Here is an 18,547-nt window from a genome sequence, read left to right on the forward strand (position 1 = left end):
AAAAGTGGCAAAAAGAGTCACGTTTTCTCCCCATTTAAAAGAGGGTTTATTAAATCTTTATATACCGGAAGACCTTGACCCATTTGGGTAGACTACAGAGTATTTAAACATAACGAAACATTCTAAACATTGTACAAAAAATAAAATACAAAGAATTGTTGCTTTTCTAGTTATCCGAAAAAAAAGCTTTAATCTCTCCACCAAATAGCGTCACTAAACTACAGAGAATCCCACAATATTCCATTTGTATATAATGCTTTGTCAACCATATTTCATTTTGAATTGCTTTTGTTAAGAATACACAAAGTACACACACACATCACAAAAGCCATTCACATAGTCATGTAATGTTGTATGTTGCAAGGATGTTCACCTTGTCCCTGTACAGGATGTTCACCTTGTCCCTATACAGGATGTTCACCTTGTCCCTGTACAGGATGTTCACCTTGTCCCTATACAGGATGTTCACCTTGTCCCTGTACAGGATGTTCACCTTGTCCCTATACAGGATGTTCACCTTGTCCCTGTACAGGATGTTCACGTTGTCCCTGTACAGGATGTTCACCTTGTCCCTATACAGGATGTTCACCTTGTCCCTGTACAGGATGTTCACCTTGTCCCTATACAGGATGTTCACCTTGTCCCTGTACAGGATGTTCACCTTGTCCCTGTACAGGATGTTCACCTTGTCCCTATACAGGATGTTCACCTTGTCCCTATACAGGATGTTCACCTTGTCCCTATACAGGATGTTCACCTTGTCCCTGTACAGGATGTTCACCTTGTCCCTGTACAGGATGTTCACCTTGTCCCTGTACAGGATGTTCACCTTGTCCCTGTACAGGATGTTCACCTTGTCCCTGTACAGGATGTTCACCTTGTCCCTGTACAGGATGTTCACCTTGTCCCTGTACAGGATGTTCACCTTGTCCCTGTACAGGATGTTCACCTTGTCCCTGTACAGGATGTTCACCTTGTCCCTGTACAGGATGTTCACCTTGTCCCTGTACAGGATGTTCACCTTGTCCCTGTACAGGATGTTCACCTTGTCCCTGTACAGGATGTTCACCTTGTCCCTGTACAGGATGTTCACCTTGTCCCTGTACAGGATGTTCACCTTGTCCCTGTACAGGATGTTCACCTTGTCCCTGTACAGGATGTTCACCCTGTCCCTGTACAGGATGTTCACCTTGTCCCTGTACAGGATGTTCACCTTGTCCCTGTACAGGATGTTCACCTTGTCCCTGTACAGGATGTTCACCTTGTCCCTGTACAGGATGTTCACCTTGTCCCTGTACAGGATGTTCACCTTGTCCCTGTACAGGATGTTCACAGGATGTTCACCTTGTCCCTGTACAGGATGTTCACCTTGTCCCTGTACAGGATGTTCACCCTGTCCCTGTACAGGATGTTCACCTTGTCCCTGTACAGGATGTTCACCTTGTCCCTGTACAGGATGTTCACCTTGTCCCTGTACAGGATGTTCACCTTGTCCCTGTACAGGATGTTCACCTTGTCCCTGTACAGGATGTTCACCTTGTCTCTGTGCAGGATGTGTCATCTCCCCTTCCCAACAGTAAAGAAAAAGCTACTGTCAGTGAGACTCTAAGGGCAGATGGTTGAAGAAGAAGACATGTTTGTCCCACTGACAACCACAACTGTGCTGTGTACAACTGTGCTGTGTCTGAGACAAACTGTGCAAAATCATGTAAAATATACTGTGTCTGTAAAAAATTGTACAGGTTCAGGACTTTTGTGAAACATAATTGCACAGTTGAAAAATACATGGCAAATAGAAATCAAAACTGGATTCTCTTCAGAGAATCCAAATGAGCTTCAATGCCATACAGCACTCCTTCCGTGGCCTCCAACTGCTCTTAAACGCGAGTAAAACCAAATGCATGCTTTTCAACCGATCGCTGCCTGCACCCGCATGCCCGACTAGCATCACCACCCTGGATGGTTCCGACCTTGAATATGTGGACATCTATAAGTACCTAGGTGTCTGGCTAGACTGCAAACTCTCCTTCCAGACTCACATCAATCTCGATCTCCAATCGAAAATCAAATCAAGAGTCGGCTTTCTATTCCGCAACAAAGCCTCCTTCACTCACGCTGCCAAGCTTACCCTAGTAAAACTGAATATCCTACCGATCCTCGACTTCGGCGATGTCATCTACAAAATGGCTTCCAACACTCTACTCAGCAAACTGGATGCAGTCTATCACAGTGCCATCCGTTTTGTCACTAAAGCACCTTATACCACCCACCACTGCGACTTGTATGCTCTAGTCGGCTGGCCCTCACTACATATTCGTCGCCAGACCCACTGGCTCCAGGTCATCTACAAGTCCATGCTAGGTAAAGCTCCGCCTTATCTCAGTTCACTGGTCACAATGGCAACTCCCATCCGTAGCACGCGCTCCAGCAGGTGTATCTCACTGATCATCCCTAAAGCCAACACCTCATTTGGCCGCCTTTCGTTCCAGTACTCTGCTGCCTGTGACTGGAACGAATTGCAAAAATCGCTGAAGTTGGAGACTTTTATCTCCCTCACCAACTTCAAACATCAGCTATCCGAGCAGCTAACCGATCGCTGCAGCTGTACATAGTCTATAGGTAAATAGCCCAACCATTTTCACCTACCTCATTCCCATACTGTTTTTATACTGTTTTTTATTTATTTACCTTTCTGCTCTTTTGCACACCAATATCTCCACCTGTACATGACCATCTGATCATTTATCACTCCAGTGTTAATCTGCAAAATTGTATTATTCGCCTACCTCCTCATGCCTTTTGCACACATTGTATATAGACTGCCCATTTTTTCTACTGTGTTATTGACTTGTTAATTGTTTACTCCATGTGCAACTCTGTGTTGTCTGTTCACACTACTATGCTTTATCTTGGCCAGGTCGCAGTTGCAAATGAGAACTTGTTCTCAACTAGCCTACCTGGTTAAATAAAGGTGAAATAAAAAAATAAAATAAAAGAGATAGATGGGAGGGGTTGAGTATGTAGAAGCTGGAAGTAAAAGCCTAAGTGTTGTTGTTCATCAGTTTACTCCAATTAGGGGAGGAATGGTAGGGTTAGGGGAAAATAATAAAGGAATACAAATAAAAAATACATGCATTACCGTTCAAAGGTTTGGGGTCACTTTGAAATGTCTTTGTTTTTGAAAGAAAAGCACATTTTTTTAACATTAAAATAACAGAATTGATCAGAAATACAGTGTAGACATTGTTATTTTTTTATGGAATATCTACAGAGGCGTACAGAGGCCCATTATCAGCAACCAACACTCCTGTGTTCCAATGGCACGTTGTGTTAGCTACTCCAAGTTTATCATTTTAAAAGGGTAATTGATCAGTTGAAAACACTTTTGCAATTATGTTAGCACAGCTAAAAACTGTTGTCCTGATTAAAGAAGCAATAAAACTGGCCTTCTTTAGACGAGTCGAGTATCTGGAGCGTCAGCATTTGTGGGTTCGATTACAGACTCAAACTGTCCAGAAACAAAACACTTTCTTCTGAAACTCGTCAGTCTATTCTTGTTCTGAGAAATGAAGGCTATTCCATGTGAGAAATTGCCAAGAAACTGAAGCTCTTGTACAACGCGGTGTACTACTCCCTTCATAGACCTGTGCCAACTGGCTCTAACCAGAATAGAAAGAGGAGTAGGAGGCCCCGGTGCACAACTGAGCAAGAGGTACATTAGAGGGTCTAGTTTGAGAAACAGACACCTCACAAGTCCTCAACTGGCAGCTTCATTAAATAGTAACCGCAAAACACCAGTCTCAACATCAACAGTGAAGAGACGACTCCGGGATGCTGCAAAGAAAAAGCCATATCTCAGACTGGCCAATAAAAATAAAAGATTAAGATGGGCAAAAGAACACAGACACTGGACAGAGATATAGCTTTTTCTTTGCAACTCTGCCTAGAAGGCCAGGATCTTGGAGTCGCTTCTTCACTATTGACGTTGAGACTGGTGTTTTGAGTGTACTATCTAATGAATATTTTTACTATTTTCTACACTGTAGAATAATAGTGAAGACATCAAAACTATGAAATAAAACATATGGAATCATGCAATAACCATAAAAGTTTTAAACAAATCAAAATATATTTTCTATTTTAGATTCTTCAAAGTAGCCACCCTGCCTTGATGACAGCTTTGCACACTCTTGGCATTCTCTCAACCAGCTTCACCTGGAATGCTTTCTTGAAGAAGTTCCCACATATGCTGAGCACCTGTTGCTTTTCCTTCACTCTGCGGTCCAACTCATCCGAAACCATCTTAATTGGGTTGAGGTGGGGTGATTGTGGAACCCAGGTCATCTGATGCAGCACTCAATCACTCTCCTTCTTGGTCAAATAGCCCTTACACAGCCTGAAGGTGTGTTGGGTCATTGTCCTGTTGAAAAGCAAATGATAGTCCCACTAAGTGCAAACCAGATGGGATTGCGTATTGCTGCAGAATGCTATGGTAGCCATGCTGGTTAAGTGTGCCTTGAATTCTAAACAACTCATGTTTATTTGTTTACCTGATACTAGGTGTCATCAGCAAAGCACCCACACACCATCACACCTCCTCCATGCTTCACGGTGGGAACCACACATGTGGACATCATCCGTTCACCTACTCTGCGTTTCACAAAGACACGGCGGTTGGAACCAAAAATCTCAAATTTGGGCTCATCAGACCAAAGGACAGATTTCCACTGGTCTAATGTCCATTGCTCATGTTTCTTGGCCCAAGCAAGTCTATTTTGTTATTGGTGTCCTTTAGTAGTGGTTTCTTTGCAGCAATTCGACCATGAAGGCCAAATTCACGCAGTCTGCTCTGAACAGTTGATGTTGAGATGTGTCTGTTACTTGAACTCTTTGAAGCATTTATTTGGGCTGCAATCTGAGGCTGTTAACTCGAATGAACGTATCCTCTGCAGCAGAGGTAACTCTTCCTTTCCTCTGGCGGTCCTCACGAGAGCCAGTTTCATTATAGCACTTGATGGTTTTTGCGACTGCACTTCAAGAAACTTTCAAAGTTATTGAAATTTTCCATATTGACTGACCTTAGCAATGATGGACTGTCATTTCTCTTTGCTTATTTTAGCTGTTCTTGCCATAATATGGACTTGGTCTTTTACCAAATAGGGCTATATTCTGTATACCACCCTTACCTTGTCACAGCACAATTGATTGTCTCACATGCATTAAGAAGGAAAGAAATTCCACAAATTAAATTTTAACAAGGCACACCTGTTAATTGAAATACATTCCAGATGACTACCTCATGAAGCTGGTTGAGAGAATGTCAAGAGTGTGCAAATTTGTCATCAAGGCAAAGGGTAGCTATTTTGATGAACACTTTTTTGTTTACTACATGACTCTATGTGTTATTTCATAGTTTTGATGTCTTCACTATTATGATACAATGTAGAACATTGTACAAATAAATAAATACCCTTGAATGAGTAGGTGTGTCCCAGCGTTTGACTGGAACTGTATAAATATTAACCCCCAAAAATACATATTATCCCCCAAAAATATATGAGATATTGGCAACGACGCAGACAATTACATTGATTAAAGCCACAATCTATCTGCAATATTAAAGCGGATCCACCCCCTAAAAACAAAAACAAAAACACTACTGTGTCCTACTATGGTAGTGGTGGTGCTACTGTACTTCTCCAGGACAGGCTGTGAGTACAAACATTGGCCAGGGAGTGACAGACAAAAGTAGATATGGTGGTCGCTGTGACTCATCATGGGCTGTTGACCTACAGAGCACTGTAAACAATACTGTAAGGTCTCGTTACATGAGGAGACGACTGGGACTGGTGCTGAAACCCTTCCTTTCCCCCCAGACCAGACCAGCACAGCCCAGACTCAACAACTGTCCTTCTTCTAATGAAACAGAAAAGCTGTGACACAAAGTGCTCTTTTTTGCTCCAAAGTTGTTGTTTGCGCTAGCTAACTCATATTCCAGAAATCAGTCTCTGATATCCGGAGGATGGCTCAAATACAGAGAGTTCTGCTGTTATGAGGTTACCAAGGAGTAGACCATACTGGAAGACAAGAGAGGAGGAAAAACACAAGATAACAAATCAATGACTGAGACTACATGATTGGACCAAACAGAAAAAAACCAACAACAACTACAAACAACATTGACAAAAACTATTCGATTATATACTGGTCCACTGGAATTAATACGCATTCAAGAAAGGAGCATTCAAGCGTTGTGTTAAAGATTTTAAGAAACGTCTGATAAATCCATGCTTGGTTTAGTAGTGGTTGATGTGTTCAGGCTGGGTGTCTGGGTGGCTGCCAGATTCACTGAGACTTTGTTTGTGTTTGTTTATTTGAAGTTGCAATTAAAATAGCTCTTTAACGTTGTGCATATGGGCTTTTCAACTAGAAAGGATAAACATTTTGCCCGTTTAAAACACAAGCAACTAAAATAAGCAAGAAATATATGTCAGGCTGCGGTAAAGTTCTGCTTGAGTAATCTTATCAATAAATCAAACGTAAATATGAAATATTTATTTGACGAACTGGCCTCGAAATAAGAGGTGGGGCGACTGTATGTCCTAGCACACACAACACTTCTCAGGAAATACACAATCTGATGGTTTATTCAAATGAGGACAGTTTTGTTCTTTACAAACCATCATTCATGTTAGCATAACAACATCTTGTGAACTGGTCAGACGAGCGTAGGTTTCCAAGAGGCCAACACCTAACATTTGTTCTTAGCACCAGGTAAACGAATAAACATCTTTGAAAATTAGATAGCCTCCTAGCTAACTCTACTACAACAGCACATTTAGTGCTTAAACTAAGCATGATCACCTAGCTACTCCAAAATGGAGACATTTGCATGAATCCTGCTATCTTCTGGCATGTGCGGCACTAATCCCTGCTGTGGTGAAGCCTGAACTCTTTGTCAGTCTGGGTTATCAATATCCATGTTTCCTAATGTAATGGAGGCACAATAAGTATGGTGGCCTGGAGGTGTCTTACACCCAGTGTTAGGAGAACCAGAGGCAGATTAGGCAGATGATGTCTCTCTAACAGCCAATCACCTCTCAGAGCTGTAGCTAGATGAATTAGTAGTCTTAGCCCAAAGCTACTTCTCCTCACCACGGCATCTACTTATTGAACCTCATCACAAGATCACTGTTCCTAATCTACTGTAAAAACATCTCCATTATTACTCAGCTGTTAGGTGAAAAAAGACTGGTTTAGTCCCCTGGTCATTTGATGAATACCAAACCTAGTATCCAAACAGTGAGACAGCAAGCTGAACAACTGCTGAGGAGATGTGTGGAACAGGCACTCTCTAGCTATTGGATCTCCCACTTGCGGGTACTGTTAAACACCTTCAGTGTAACAAGCCCTGTACTTGGAATGTTGGCGAGAGTTACTATAACTGCACTAATATTCCATTGCCGTTAGATATTACATTACAGTATGAGATGTGAATTAGATCACATTTACTCTCCAGACTGTTCATCATGGTAGAGGGGACAGACATGCTACATATGTCCTTGCTGTCAGCTAGTCATCTGTCTGAATGTCATTGAGGTTGTTTTAATTCACCCAGTAGTTTGGCTTCCATAGGCGAATACAGCATATTCCTCAGTGAGCTAATAAACTTGTATATTGAGCTCGGCTTCCTTATCAAAGCAACATAGTAATTTCTTGTTCCCTTATATTTAAACGGATGTTGGGCTAATGAGCCGAGGCCAACCTGGCCATTGTAATTGAGAGGGTTATGCCTCCAGAGTCTTTGATTTCCCATCAATCTGTGAGTGGGAGAGCATTATGCAGCTGATGCTCGATAGTTTCAGGCAGTGTGTGTGTGTGTGTGTGTGTGTGCGTGCGTGCGTGCGTGTGCACGTGTGTGTGTGTGTGAGTGTGTGCCTCTGCATTTGTTTGTAAGTGTGTATGTATGTAAGGAAAGGTTTAGAGATCATGCCAAAGACAAGTGGAGATGTGAGAGAGAGCGGGTAGGCTTTGGAGCAGTATTACAGTAGTAGACAAAGAGGGAAACATTCATATACAGTAACGTAACATAACATCTCTAGCAGTGATTAAACATTAGGAAAAATCACACATCTCATCAAGGTTAAACAATGGAGGACTCCATATTATTATATTGCTATGTTATATTCCATATTAGACTCCACTAGAGTGACCGTCTCCCCTGTGACAAACACCAGCAGGTCAGGGGAGCGGGAGTAATGTAGGTCAGAGGTTAGGGGTTAAAGATGATCTCCCTCAGGAGGCTCATTCTCCAGGCAAGGTTGTGCATCAGTGCTACAGTATCGCTGAGGGGGGAGAAAGAGAGAGAGAAAGAGTGTGTGCAGGGGTCAGTGGGTCAGTGAGGGGGTCAGAATCACAAGGTGACAAACCCACTGAAGAGAGACTCACTAGTAGAAGGCCAGCGGAGCACCAAATGGCAGGTCAGGTCCAGTACACGCTACAGCCGAGGGGAAGAGAGTCAAATGACCACATTCACCACTTCCGACTGGTCAATTACAAATTCACTGTGCCTCTGGTGAGATGTTACTACTACCTGGGGCTGTAGGGTCAATTCCATTTAGATTTGGTCAATATACGTGACTGTTTAAAAGTTTTAGTTCAGGAATTGAAAATGTCCCAACCAGAACCTGAATTGGCTAAACTGAAAAGACAATTTACCCCTGCCCTTAGGGCTGCAGGGCCAATACATTGTGACTGGAGGATATACTATGTAATGGCTATGTAAACATCAACAAGAACTGAGCCTCCTAGATACCTGTGAAAAAGAACAGGTATCTAGGAGGCTCACTGCTGGCTGCATAGCATACTGAAAGGACACAATGTCCTTGTGAATTCAGATGCTGGTTGAGGCCCAGTAGAAATCTACACTTGGGATCTTTAAACTTTAAACAGCCAATACAGCATGTATACATGTCTGAAAAGCATGTAACAGCCCTGAAAAGGAGTAACAACTATACTGTAGTTAGTCACTTTGAGGTGAAAGATGATCGTTGTCTGCATCTTAACACCTTACCAAAAAACACAGTGGAAAGTGCCTTCGTCACTCACCAGTAGAGATAGTAGAAGAAGGAGAGGACGAAGAAGGACATCTTGCACCAGGCCTCTTTTTGGCAGAACTTGAGCGTGTCCCCATTCATGACCGAGGCTGGGTCGTAGAGGAGCTCCTTAGTGTCTGTGGGGCTGTGGAAGTACCTACCGAATAGGGACACGACACACGAGGGGTAGTTGACCCGTAGAGACAGAAGGGAAGATGAAAGGAAGAATGGAGAGATGGAGGATGAGTAGGGGGGACACCCTCTTTCCATGAAACATCTGACTGTTCATGATTAGTATGATTATGTTGTGCATGACTACAGGTAGTAGTAGTAGTTGTAATGCATGGTTTATAAACATAGGTCCATGTATTTACTTATGTAAATAGATACATGAACAGATGGTTTATAATGATTTACCAATAGTTTGCTAATGGGCAACAAACTATTCAATAATGGTTTATAAGTCATTTGTACTATAGACAGACTTAAAGAAATGATGACTGGGTTTTTGAAATTCATGTGGAACAAGATTGCTACAGTATAAATGAGAATGTGCGTGAGAATGTGTTTTCAGTCAGCTTAATGTACCTGGTAAAATAAAGGTTAGTCAATAATAAACATTACAGAATCCCAACCATTCTGCCCATTCCATTAACACATCTGTACCTCTCCCATCGGGGGGGCTGTCTGTAACCTCAGCTCCACTACCTCCCACACTACCTGAAGAAGAGAGAGATACAGGCACAGAGAGAGGGACCCAGGTGGAGGTTGATAGAGAGAGACAGTGAGGGGGAAATGGTGGGGGAATAGTGGGGACAGGGGGGCAGCTGTCTATGTCTGTGTCTGCTACCAGGGTGAGTTCAGTCTCAACACAGAGAGACGGAGGGATCCCTTCTACTTTAGCAGTGCGCTTCCAGTGGACCCAGCTGGGGGGGAGAGACCAGCTCAGTCTGACTAGTGAGGTGCTCTGCTGGGCACTAAGAGCCAGAGGCATTAGTTTCACTGGCACATTTTGGGGGCATTGGAAGCCAACCACACTTTTGGGAATGCGTAATGGTCCTCTTATGATGAGGCTATATGGAATTGGCCTTAAACTGAGACATTTTTCACAGAAATGTAGCCACCGCTTTTCATCTGCAGTACCCAAATCCAGATAGCTGATGCTCTGATAGAGCTGCAAAAACTGGACCCCAACATATCACCTGGGATAGTCAATCTGGACCCTCTCTTTCTAAAATTATCCGCTGCAATTGTTGCAACCCCTATTACTAGCCTGTTCAACCTCTCCTTCGTATCGTCTGAGATCCCCAAAGATTGGAAAGCTGCCGCAGTTATCCCCCTTTTCAAAGAGACACTAGACCCAAACTGCTACAGACCTATATCTATCCTACCTTGCCTTTCTAAGGTCTTCGAAAGCCAAGTGAACAAACAGATCACCGACCATTTCGAATCCCACCATAATTTCTCCGCTATGCAATCTGGTGTCCGAGCTGGTCATGGGTGCACCTCAGCCACGCTCAAGGTCCTAAACGATATCATAACCGCCATCGACAAAAGACAATACTGTGCAGCCGTATTCATCGACCTGGCCGAGGCTTTCGACTCTGTCAATCATCGCATTCTTATCAGCAGACTGGTTTCTCAAATGACTGCCTCGTCTGGTTCACCAACTACTTCTCAGACCGGAGGGCTTGTTGTCCGGACCTCTGGCAGTCTCTATGGGGGTGCCACAGGCTTCAATTCTCGGGCTGACTCTTTTCTCTGTATACATCAATGATGTCGCTCTTGGTGCTGGTGATTCTCTGATCCACCTCTACGCAGACGACACCATTCTGTATACTTCTGGCCCTTCTTTGGACACTGTGTTAACTAACCTCCAGATGAGCTTCAATGACATACAAGTCTCCTTCCGTGGCCTCCAACTGCTCTTAAATGCAAATAAAACTAAATGCATGCTCTTCAACCGATCGCTGCCCGCACCTGCCCGCCCATCCAGCATCACTTCTCTGGACAGTTCTGACTTGTATGTGGACAACTACAAATACCTAGGTGCCTGGTTAGACTGTTAACTCTCCTTCCAGACCCACATCAAACATATCCAATCCAAAGTTAAATCTAGAATTGGCTTCCTATTTTGCAACAAAGCATCCTTCACTCATGCTGCCAAACATGCCCTCGTAAAACTGACTATCCTACCGATCCTTGACTTCGGCGATGTCATTTGCAAAATAGCCTCCGACACTCTACTCAGCAAATTGGATGCAGTCTATCACAGTGCCATCCGTTTTGTCACCAAAGCCCGATATACTACCCACCACTGCGACCTGTATGCTCTCGTTGGCTGGCCCTCGCTTCATATTCGTCGCCAAACCCACTGGCACCAGGTCATCTATAAGTCTTGGCTAGGTAAAGCCCCACCTTATCTCAGCTCACTGGTCACCATAGTAGCACCCACCCATAGCACGAGCTCCAGCAGGTATATTTCACTGGTCATCCACAAAGCCAATTCCTACTTTGGCCGCCTTTCCTTCCAGTTCTCTGCTGCCTATTACTGGAACAAATTGCAAAAATCACTGAAGCTGGAGACACATATCTCCCTCGCTAACTTTAAGCATCAGTTGTCAGAGCAGCTTACAGATCATTGCACCTGTACATTGCCCATCTGTAAATAGCCCACCCAACTACCTCATCCCCATATTGTTATTTTTTTTCTTCTCCTTTGCACCCCGATATCTCTACTTGCAATTATTTCACCACTATGGCCTATTTATTGCCTTACCTCCCTAATCTTACCTCATTTGCACACACTGTATATAGACTTTTATATTGTGTTATTGACTGTACGTTTGTTGTTGTTTGTGTCGCACTGCTTTGCTTTATCTTGGCCAGGTCGCAGTTGTAAATGAGAACTTGTTCTCAACTAGTCTACCTGGTTAAATAAAGGTGAAATAAATAATAATAATAAACAGTATGTGTCTGCTTTACATAGGTAGTGATGCTCTGTTCCACTGTGTTCGCAGCTGCTAAACCTAAATCTAAAAATCTCCCCTGTTGATGTGGCTGTGTGTCACCGAGCCCCTGCTGCATGTGGGGGCTGATAAAGGAGGAGGGGGACGAGCTGAAGACATTAGGCATCAGCTGTACTCACTGGGAAGGAAATCAGACGGACAGAACTATAGCTGCTGTGCGTCTCCCACCCCCATATCTCCACCTCTCTTTCGTTCACTCTTTTCTTTCTTTATTTCTTTCTCTTTCTCTCGCTCTTGCGCTCTCTCTCTCTCTTTCCATCTCTCCCTGTCTCCTCTCAGCTGTGCAGAGAGAACAGCATCTGTAGCCACTGGGCATCTGGTAGTCTGCAATTAATGAGTCAGAGAGCACTGCTGCGTAACTTCAACCGGCTGAGCAAAACAATCACAGAGTTCTGCAAGTGATTCACATCAAATAACGAAGAACAAGTCAAAAGAAAATAAGAATATAACGTGTTAATGGGAGGGAGCCGTGACAGGTGACCCATTTTCAGGGTGTGATATTGTCACGTTCTGACCTTAGTTCTTTTATTATGTCTTTGTTTTAGTATGGTTAGGGCGTGAGTTGGGTGGGTTGTCTATGTTCTTTTTTCTATTGATTTGGGATTGCTGTGTTCGGCCTGGTATGGTTCTAAATCAGAGGCAGCTGTCAATCATTGCCCCTGATTGAGAATCATACTTAGGTAGCCTGGTTTCACTTTTGAGTTGTGGGTGTTTATTTTCCGTGTTAGTGTTGGTGCCACACGGGACTGTTTCGGTTTGATTTCTCACATTTATTGTTTTGTTCATTGTTCATTACTTTATTAAAAAACATTAACACTTACCACGCTGCGCTTTGGTCCTCACCTTCTTCCACCACAGATGATCGTTACAGATATCAGATAATCATTACCAAAGTCACATACAGCCTGTCTGTCAAATTACAATTTCAACTTATTGAAGTGTTCAATTCATTTAAAAAATACAATATTTTTCTTTATTGCGGTAACTTTTGAAAAGCTCTATAGATTTTTCCAAAGGATTTCTAACAAAAACGCAAGGTATTGAAAGACTGTTTGTCCCTTTGTTGCGCAGAGACAAAACAATCTGTTCATATTTACAATGACGGCAGACTCCACTAAACTCTACTTTGTCAGTCAAATTTATGTCCATGTTTTATGTTGGCCTTTGTCTATGAATGTCTCGTGAATATTTCAATATCAGTGCTTATCTTCTGGGCACCACACTGAATTCATGATATCTTACAAATGAGAGAAACACAAAGTAGACTGGTCCAGCTTCGATAGTTACCTCCATGTGTTGTAGAAGAGGAGGGGGATGTTGAGGCCTACTGTCAGCCACTCCTGGGCACACAGGAACATGATACAGAACAGCCCATGGATAGAGTACTCTGGAAGCACCAACTGGCAGGGAGAGAATGAGGGACAAGGGGTCATTATAGACAAGGGGTCATCGTAACGGTAACCTTGCGTGCTAGCCAGGCTTCTACATCTTTTGAAAGACACTATCTCTTCGGCAATCACAGATAGCTTGAGACAATTACACGCACGTCTTCATGAGGTTATGCATGGATAATGACTTATGTCAATACATTGGCAATTATCCTAAACTTAATTGTTATTGTGCCATGTCATGTAATATATAATAATAATGTGTCTAAGCATTACTGTACCTAGGTTTTATCAAATGTAATCAAAATGGCAAGATGTGACACAGCAACCTCATCATCAGGGTTTTGAAACCTTCAACATAAGCTACATCATGTATTGCTCAGGAAGACCAAATGTTGTATTTTAGATAGCAGAGAAGATTAGTGAGTGTGGTTAAACACAAGATGGCAAACCTCCATCAGTCACATGAATGAATCCAACAGCACCCGATAGTCATTAGAGCAGAGCTCCAAACATGGTTAGAGTCTGGCAAAGAGTGAGCACCGATATTACAGAGTAGTCATTAGCGCTCACGGCATCACATACAGCATCTCACTCCCCAAAGAGCCAGCGCTGAGCCGAGCCTCATCTTTCATGTGGTGAAATTAACGCTGTGTGAAATTAAGATTTTGGAAGCAGCTCGGAGCCTTCCCAAAGAAAGTTGCAAGTCAAAAATTAAAGCTGTGGTTTAAATTGAGTCTGCTCTGAAGAGATTTAAAGCACTTTGTGGGTATGATTATGACATGAATCACGCAAAATGTGTGGGCAGAACTGAAGAATTGTGTTCGAGCAAGGAGGCCTACAAACCTGACTCAGTTACATCAGCTCTGTCAGGAGGAATGGGCCAAAATTCACCTAACGTATTGTGGGAAGCTTGTGGAAGGCTACCCAAAACGTTTGACCCAAGTTAAACAATTTAAAGGCAATGCTACCAAATACTAATTGAGTGTATGTAAACTTCTGACCCACTGGGAATGTGATGAAAGAAATAAAAGCTGAAATGAATCATTCTCTCTGCTATTATTCTGACATTTCACATTCTTACAATAAAGTGGTGATCCTAACTGACCTAAGACAGGGAATCTTTACTGGGATTAAATGTCAGGTACTGAAAAACTGAGTTTAAATGTATTTGGCTAAGGTGTATGTAAACTCAATCATACTTAGGTAGCCTGGGTTTCACTGTTTGTTTGTGGGTGATTGTCTATGTTGATTGTTTGTGTCAGCACATGTCTCATTTAGCTTCACAGTCGTTATTTTGTTTATTGTTTTTGTATAGTGTGTTTCAGTGTTCAGTGTTTTCTTTATTAAATATCAAGATGAACACAAACCACGCCACATTTTGGTTCTCCTCTCCTTCCCAGGAAGAATCCCGTGACATGCTGCTGAGAAATTCTAGGCATTTTCAAGTGCTGGTCAAATTGTGAATGTGACTGATGTAGTGTGTACAGCCTGCACAAAACATAAAGCAGCGCTCATGCCTTTCAGGCGACTTGTTTCAAATCATCATTAGAGTCGCATCACGCAGCCTTATAAATGTATTCATCAATCAAAATGAAAAGATATAGCTCAATGTTTGTAGAACAACTAATGTTACATTAATAACTCTAAATTAAGCATATAGGAATTCCTATTTCTTTGTTAGCTGCTCAACACAGAATAGCTGCATGTGTGCAAGATCCTTTATATTTTGTTTAGCTTTGTTCAATTGTATTCTTCATACTATAAAATAATGCCACGGAATTCTAAGCAAATCTTGTCTGCTAAATTAACTCGTGTAGTCCACAGCCATTTGGCTTACGGACATCAGGACCTAACATAAGGACAACTCAGGGTATGCTATTCTGTTCTTCTGAAACAGACTACATTTTCTTCATATCATGATTCTTTAGACCACTCTAAATTAAATAAGTGATTTATTGTGAAGATATAGGCTGTGTTACATGGATGTATTGTGAAGATGTAGGCTGTGTTACATGGATGTATTGTGAAGATGTAGGCTGTGTTACATGGATGTATTGTGAAGATGTAGGCTGTGTTACATGGATGTATTGTGAAGATGTAGGCTGTGTTACATGGATTTATTGTGAAGATGTAGGCTGTGTTACATGGATTTATTGTGAAGATGTAGGCTGTGTTACATGGATTTATTGTGAAGATGTAGGCTGTGTTACATGGATTTATTGTGAAGATGTAGGCTGTGTTACATGGATTTATTGTGAAGATGTAGGCTGTGTTACATGGATGTATTGTGAAGATGTAGGCTGTGTTACATGGATTTATTGTGAAGATGTAGGCTGTGTTACATGGATTTATTGTGAAGATGTAGGCTGTGTTACATGGATTTATTGTGAAGATGTAGGCTCTGTTACATGGATTTATTGTGAAGATGTAGGCTGTGTTACATGGATTTATTGTGAAGATGTAGGCTGTGTTACATGGATTTATTGTGAAGATGTAGGCTGTGTTACATGGATTTATTGTGAAGATGTAGGCTGTGTTACATGGATTTATTGTGAAGATGTAGGCTGTGTTACATGGATTTATTGTGAAGATGTAGGCTGTGTTACATGGATTTATTGTGAAGATGTAGGCTGTGTTACATGGATGTATTGTGAAGATGTAGGCTGTGTTACATGGATGTATTGTGAAGATGTAGGCTGTGTTACATGGATTTATTGTGAAGATGTAGGCTGTGTTACATGGATGTATTGTGAAGATGTAGGCTGTGTTACATGGATTTATTGTGAAGATGTAGGCTGTGTTACATGGATTTATTGTGAAGATGTAGGCTGTGTTACATGGATTTATTGTGAAGATGTAGGCTGTGTTACATGGATTTATTGTGAAGATGTAGGCTGTGTTACATGGATTTATTAGACTTTTTAATATGTAGATGTTCCAAAGGTCAGCACCTGTGGAAGCCAGGAGATGCTAAATGTGTTAATTCATTAACGGTCAATTACCGTGAGACCGGCTGACAGAATGTTGTGACAGCCACAGCCCTAGAAAAATGTAATTGAAATATGGCAAGTAGGAGTGGTAATATCGTACTCTATTACCTTCAGTAATTTTCCAACCAGGTTGTCAGACCCTGGTGGCTTGTCATTGTTGATAGACAACAATCTTTTTTTTTCTCACTTCCCCACACTCACTTTACGGAATTCAAAACTACTCTGCTTGTCTTTCATAATTTGGTCAGATATACTTGGATGTGTAGTGTCAGCATTTGTTGCTGGCATACAGTATCATGCCTAAATTGGCTAATCTTGCCAATGAAAAAATAATGAAAGCAGTTGGCAATATCAGTGTGTTTTGTGATGAATGAGACATCTGATTCAATGAATGATGGAGCCCAGTTTGCCTTATTGTTTCATAGAATAGTTTCGTCTTCTTTTTATTTGCAGTATGTTTGCCAATCGGTTGTGCTGCCAGACTTATATACCATACCTTATTCCAAATCACTCTCAACAAAACACGTTTTAAATTCCTCACCAATCCACGGGGATTTAAAGTTTTTTACAGTTATTTTCTTAATGAGTGCGCGCTTATTAATACCTGGAATAGTGCAGCGCCTGGTTTCTCCTCATTACACACCACAGACCTGCAAATATTCTTTACATAATCAATATAAGAATCACTACACATTTTTTTTTGGACCTCTTATACACTATATTAGGCCCAGCCTTTGGAACGTTGGTTTTCCTAGATATGGCTATTATATTGTGATCACTACAGTACATCCTATGGATGTGGATACGGCTTTAAAGCACATTTATTTCTGCAGCATTAGTAAAGATGTGATAAATACATGTTGATGATTTCATTCCTGTGCTGTTTGTAACTACCCTGATATCCTCAATCAGGTTGCAGGCACCAGTTACCGTTTGAAGCTTTTTCTTGAGTGGGCAGCTTGATGAAAGCCAGTCAATATGTCAATCACCCGGAAAATATATGTCACACATGCGAAGGAAAGTTTACTTTGTGCATCTTGTCTTTGGTGTCATAAACAATCCTTGGTTCCTGCCTGTGCCTGGTAAAGGTATGAGGGGCGGGGGGCAAAACGGGACTGCCCAGTGAGAACTCCTGACAGACGTTCATGAGCCTCTCCAGCATGCTGACAATAAACAATGATTAATTTAGGATTGACATCGAGTGTCCCTGTGTAAGAATTTCCACGACACATTATCCAGATATTGACTGTTAGCACTTGGTGGTCTATAGCAGCTTCCCACCAGAATGGGCTTTAGGTGAGGCAGATGAACCTGTAGCCATATTACTTCAACAGTATTTAACATGAGATCCTCTCTAAGCTTTAAAGGAATGCGGTTCTGAATATAGAGGGTATAGGGTTGATCCAGCTGTGTGGAGCTCGGGGCTCATCTGGGACGAGTGAGGCTAGGATCAGGGCTCTGTCTCTGGGATTTGAGCCCTGAAGGGTTCCTCCCTCCCTGTCTTCCACATCTGACCACCCCGGGGCACATACATATTCTGATATCTCCACGACTCGACTCCTCGATGAGAAGTCAACTTGTAAGAAGTAAGAACTAACTGAGGCCATTTGTGCATCTCTCTCTCTCTATCTTTACTCCAAAAAGGAGAGGAACCCCAGAAGGTGACACATACACACCAGCAACACCTATTGTACATCTGCTGCAGAGCTACTGCAAGGTTTTTCTTTCTTCCAAAGATCACTCTTTACATTTACACCCCACACTACATACTATCTTTAATTCCATCTCATTCATTCTAATGCAATACAAACACCCACATTTCCCTCTAACATGCCAAGCCAATATTCCAATAACAGCCACTGCTGCAAGCCAGAGCCAATCCACTCCACAGCCCCAGACAGTGGCAAAGCAGGGTTTAACCTGTTGGCCAATTCGAGCTGATGTCTGCGAGGGCCCCATTCAGCAACAGTTCAAGAGGCCAGAGTCCTTTTCAAGTGTGACTTTTGAGGCGCCCCCCTGGGAGGGAAAGCAGAGCAACACGA

At 42.3% G+C, this 18,547-nt stretch overlaps 1 protein-coding gene across 2 annotated transcripts in view; it reads right to left on the bottom strand.

Moving 5' to 3' along the window:
- Nucleotides 1-568: 568 nt before the first annotated feature.
- LOC118386958 (protein cornichon homolog 3-like) overlaps nucleotides 569-18,547 on the bottom strand; it is a 49,188-nt gene continuing 31,209 nt past the window's right edge. Inside the window, exons 4-7 of one of the 2 annotated variants that reach the window (XM_052523760.1) lie at nucleotides 13,412-13,524; nucleotides 9,109-9,252; nucleotides 1,513-6,077; nucleotides 569-709 (exon numbers count right to left, since the gene is read on the bottom strand). In XM_052523760.1, coding sequence (XP_052379720.1) covers nucleotides 6,050-6,077; nucleotides 9,109-9,252; nucleotides 13,412-13,524 — 285 coding nt within the window. In that variant the 3' untranslated portion in view covers nucleotides 569-709; nucleotides 1,513-6,049. Of the gene's footprint in view, nucleotides 710-1,512; nucleotides 6,078-6,406; nucleotides 8,498-9,108; nucleotides 9,253-13,411; nucleotides 13,525-18,547 lie in introns of those variants that run through there. The other variant, XM_052523761.1, reaches the window with a different exon arrangement.

Source organism: Oncorhynchus keta, chromosome 8 (genome assembly GCF_023373465.1).
Source record: "Oncorhynchus keta strain PuntledgeMale-10-30-2019 chromosome 8, Oket_V2, whole genome shotgun sequence".
NCBI classification, from domain to species: Eukaryota; Metazoa; Chordata; class Actinopteri; order Salmoniformes; family Salmonidae; genus Oncorhynchus; species Oncorhynchus keta.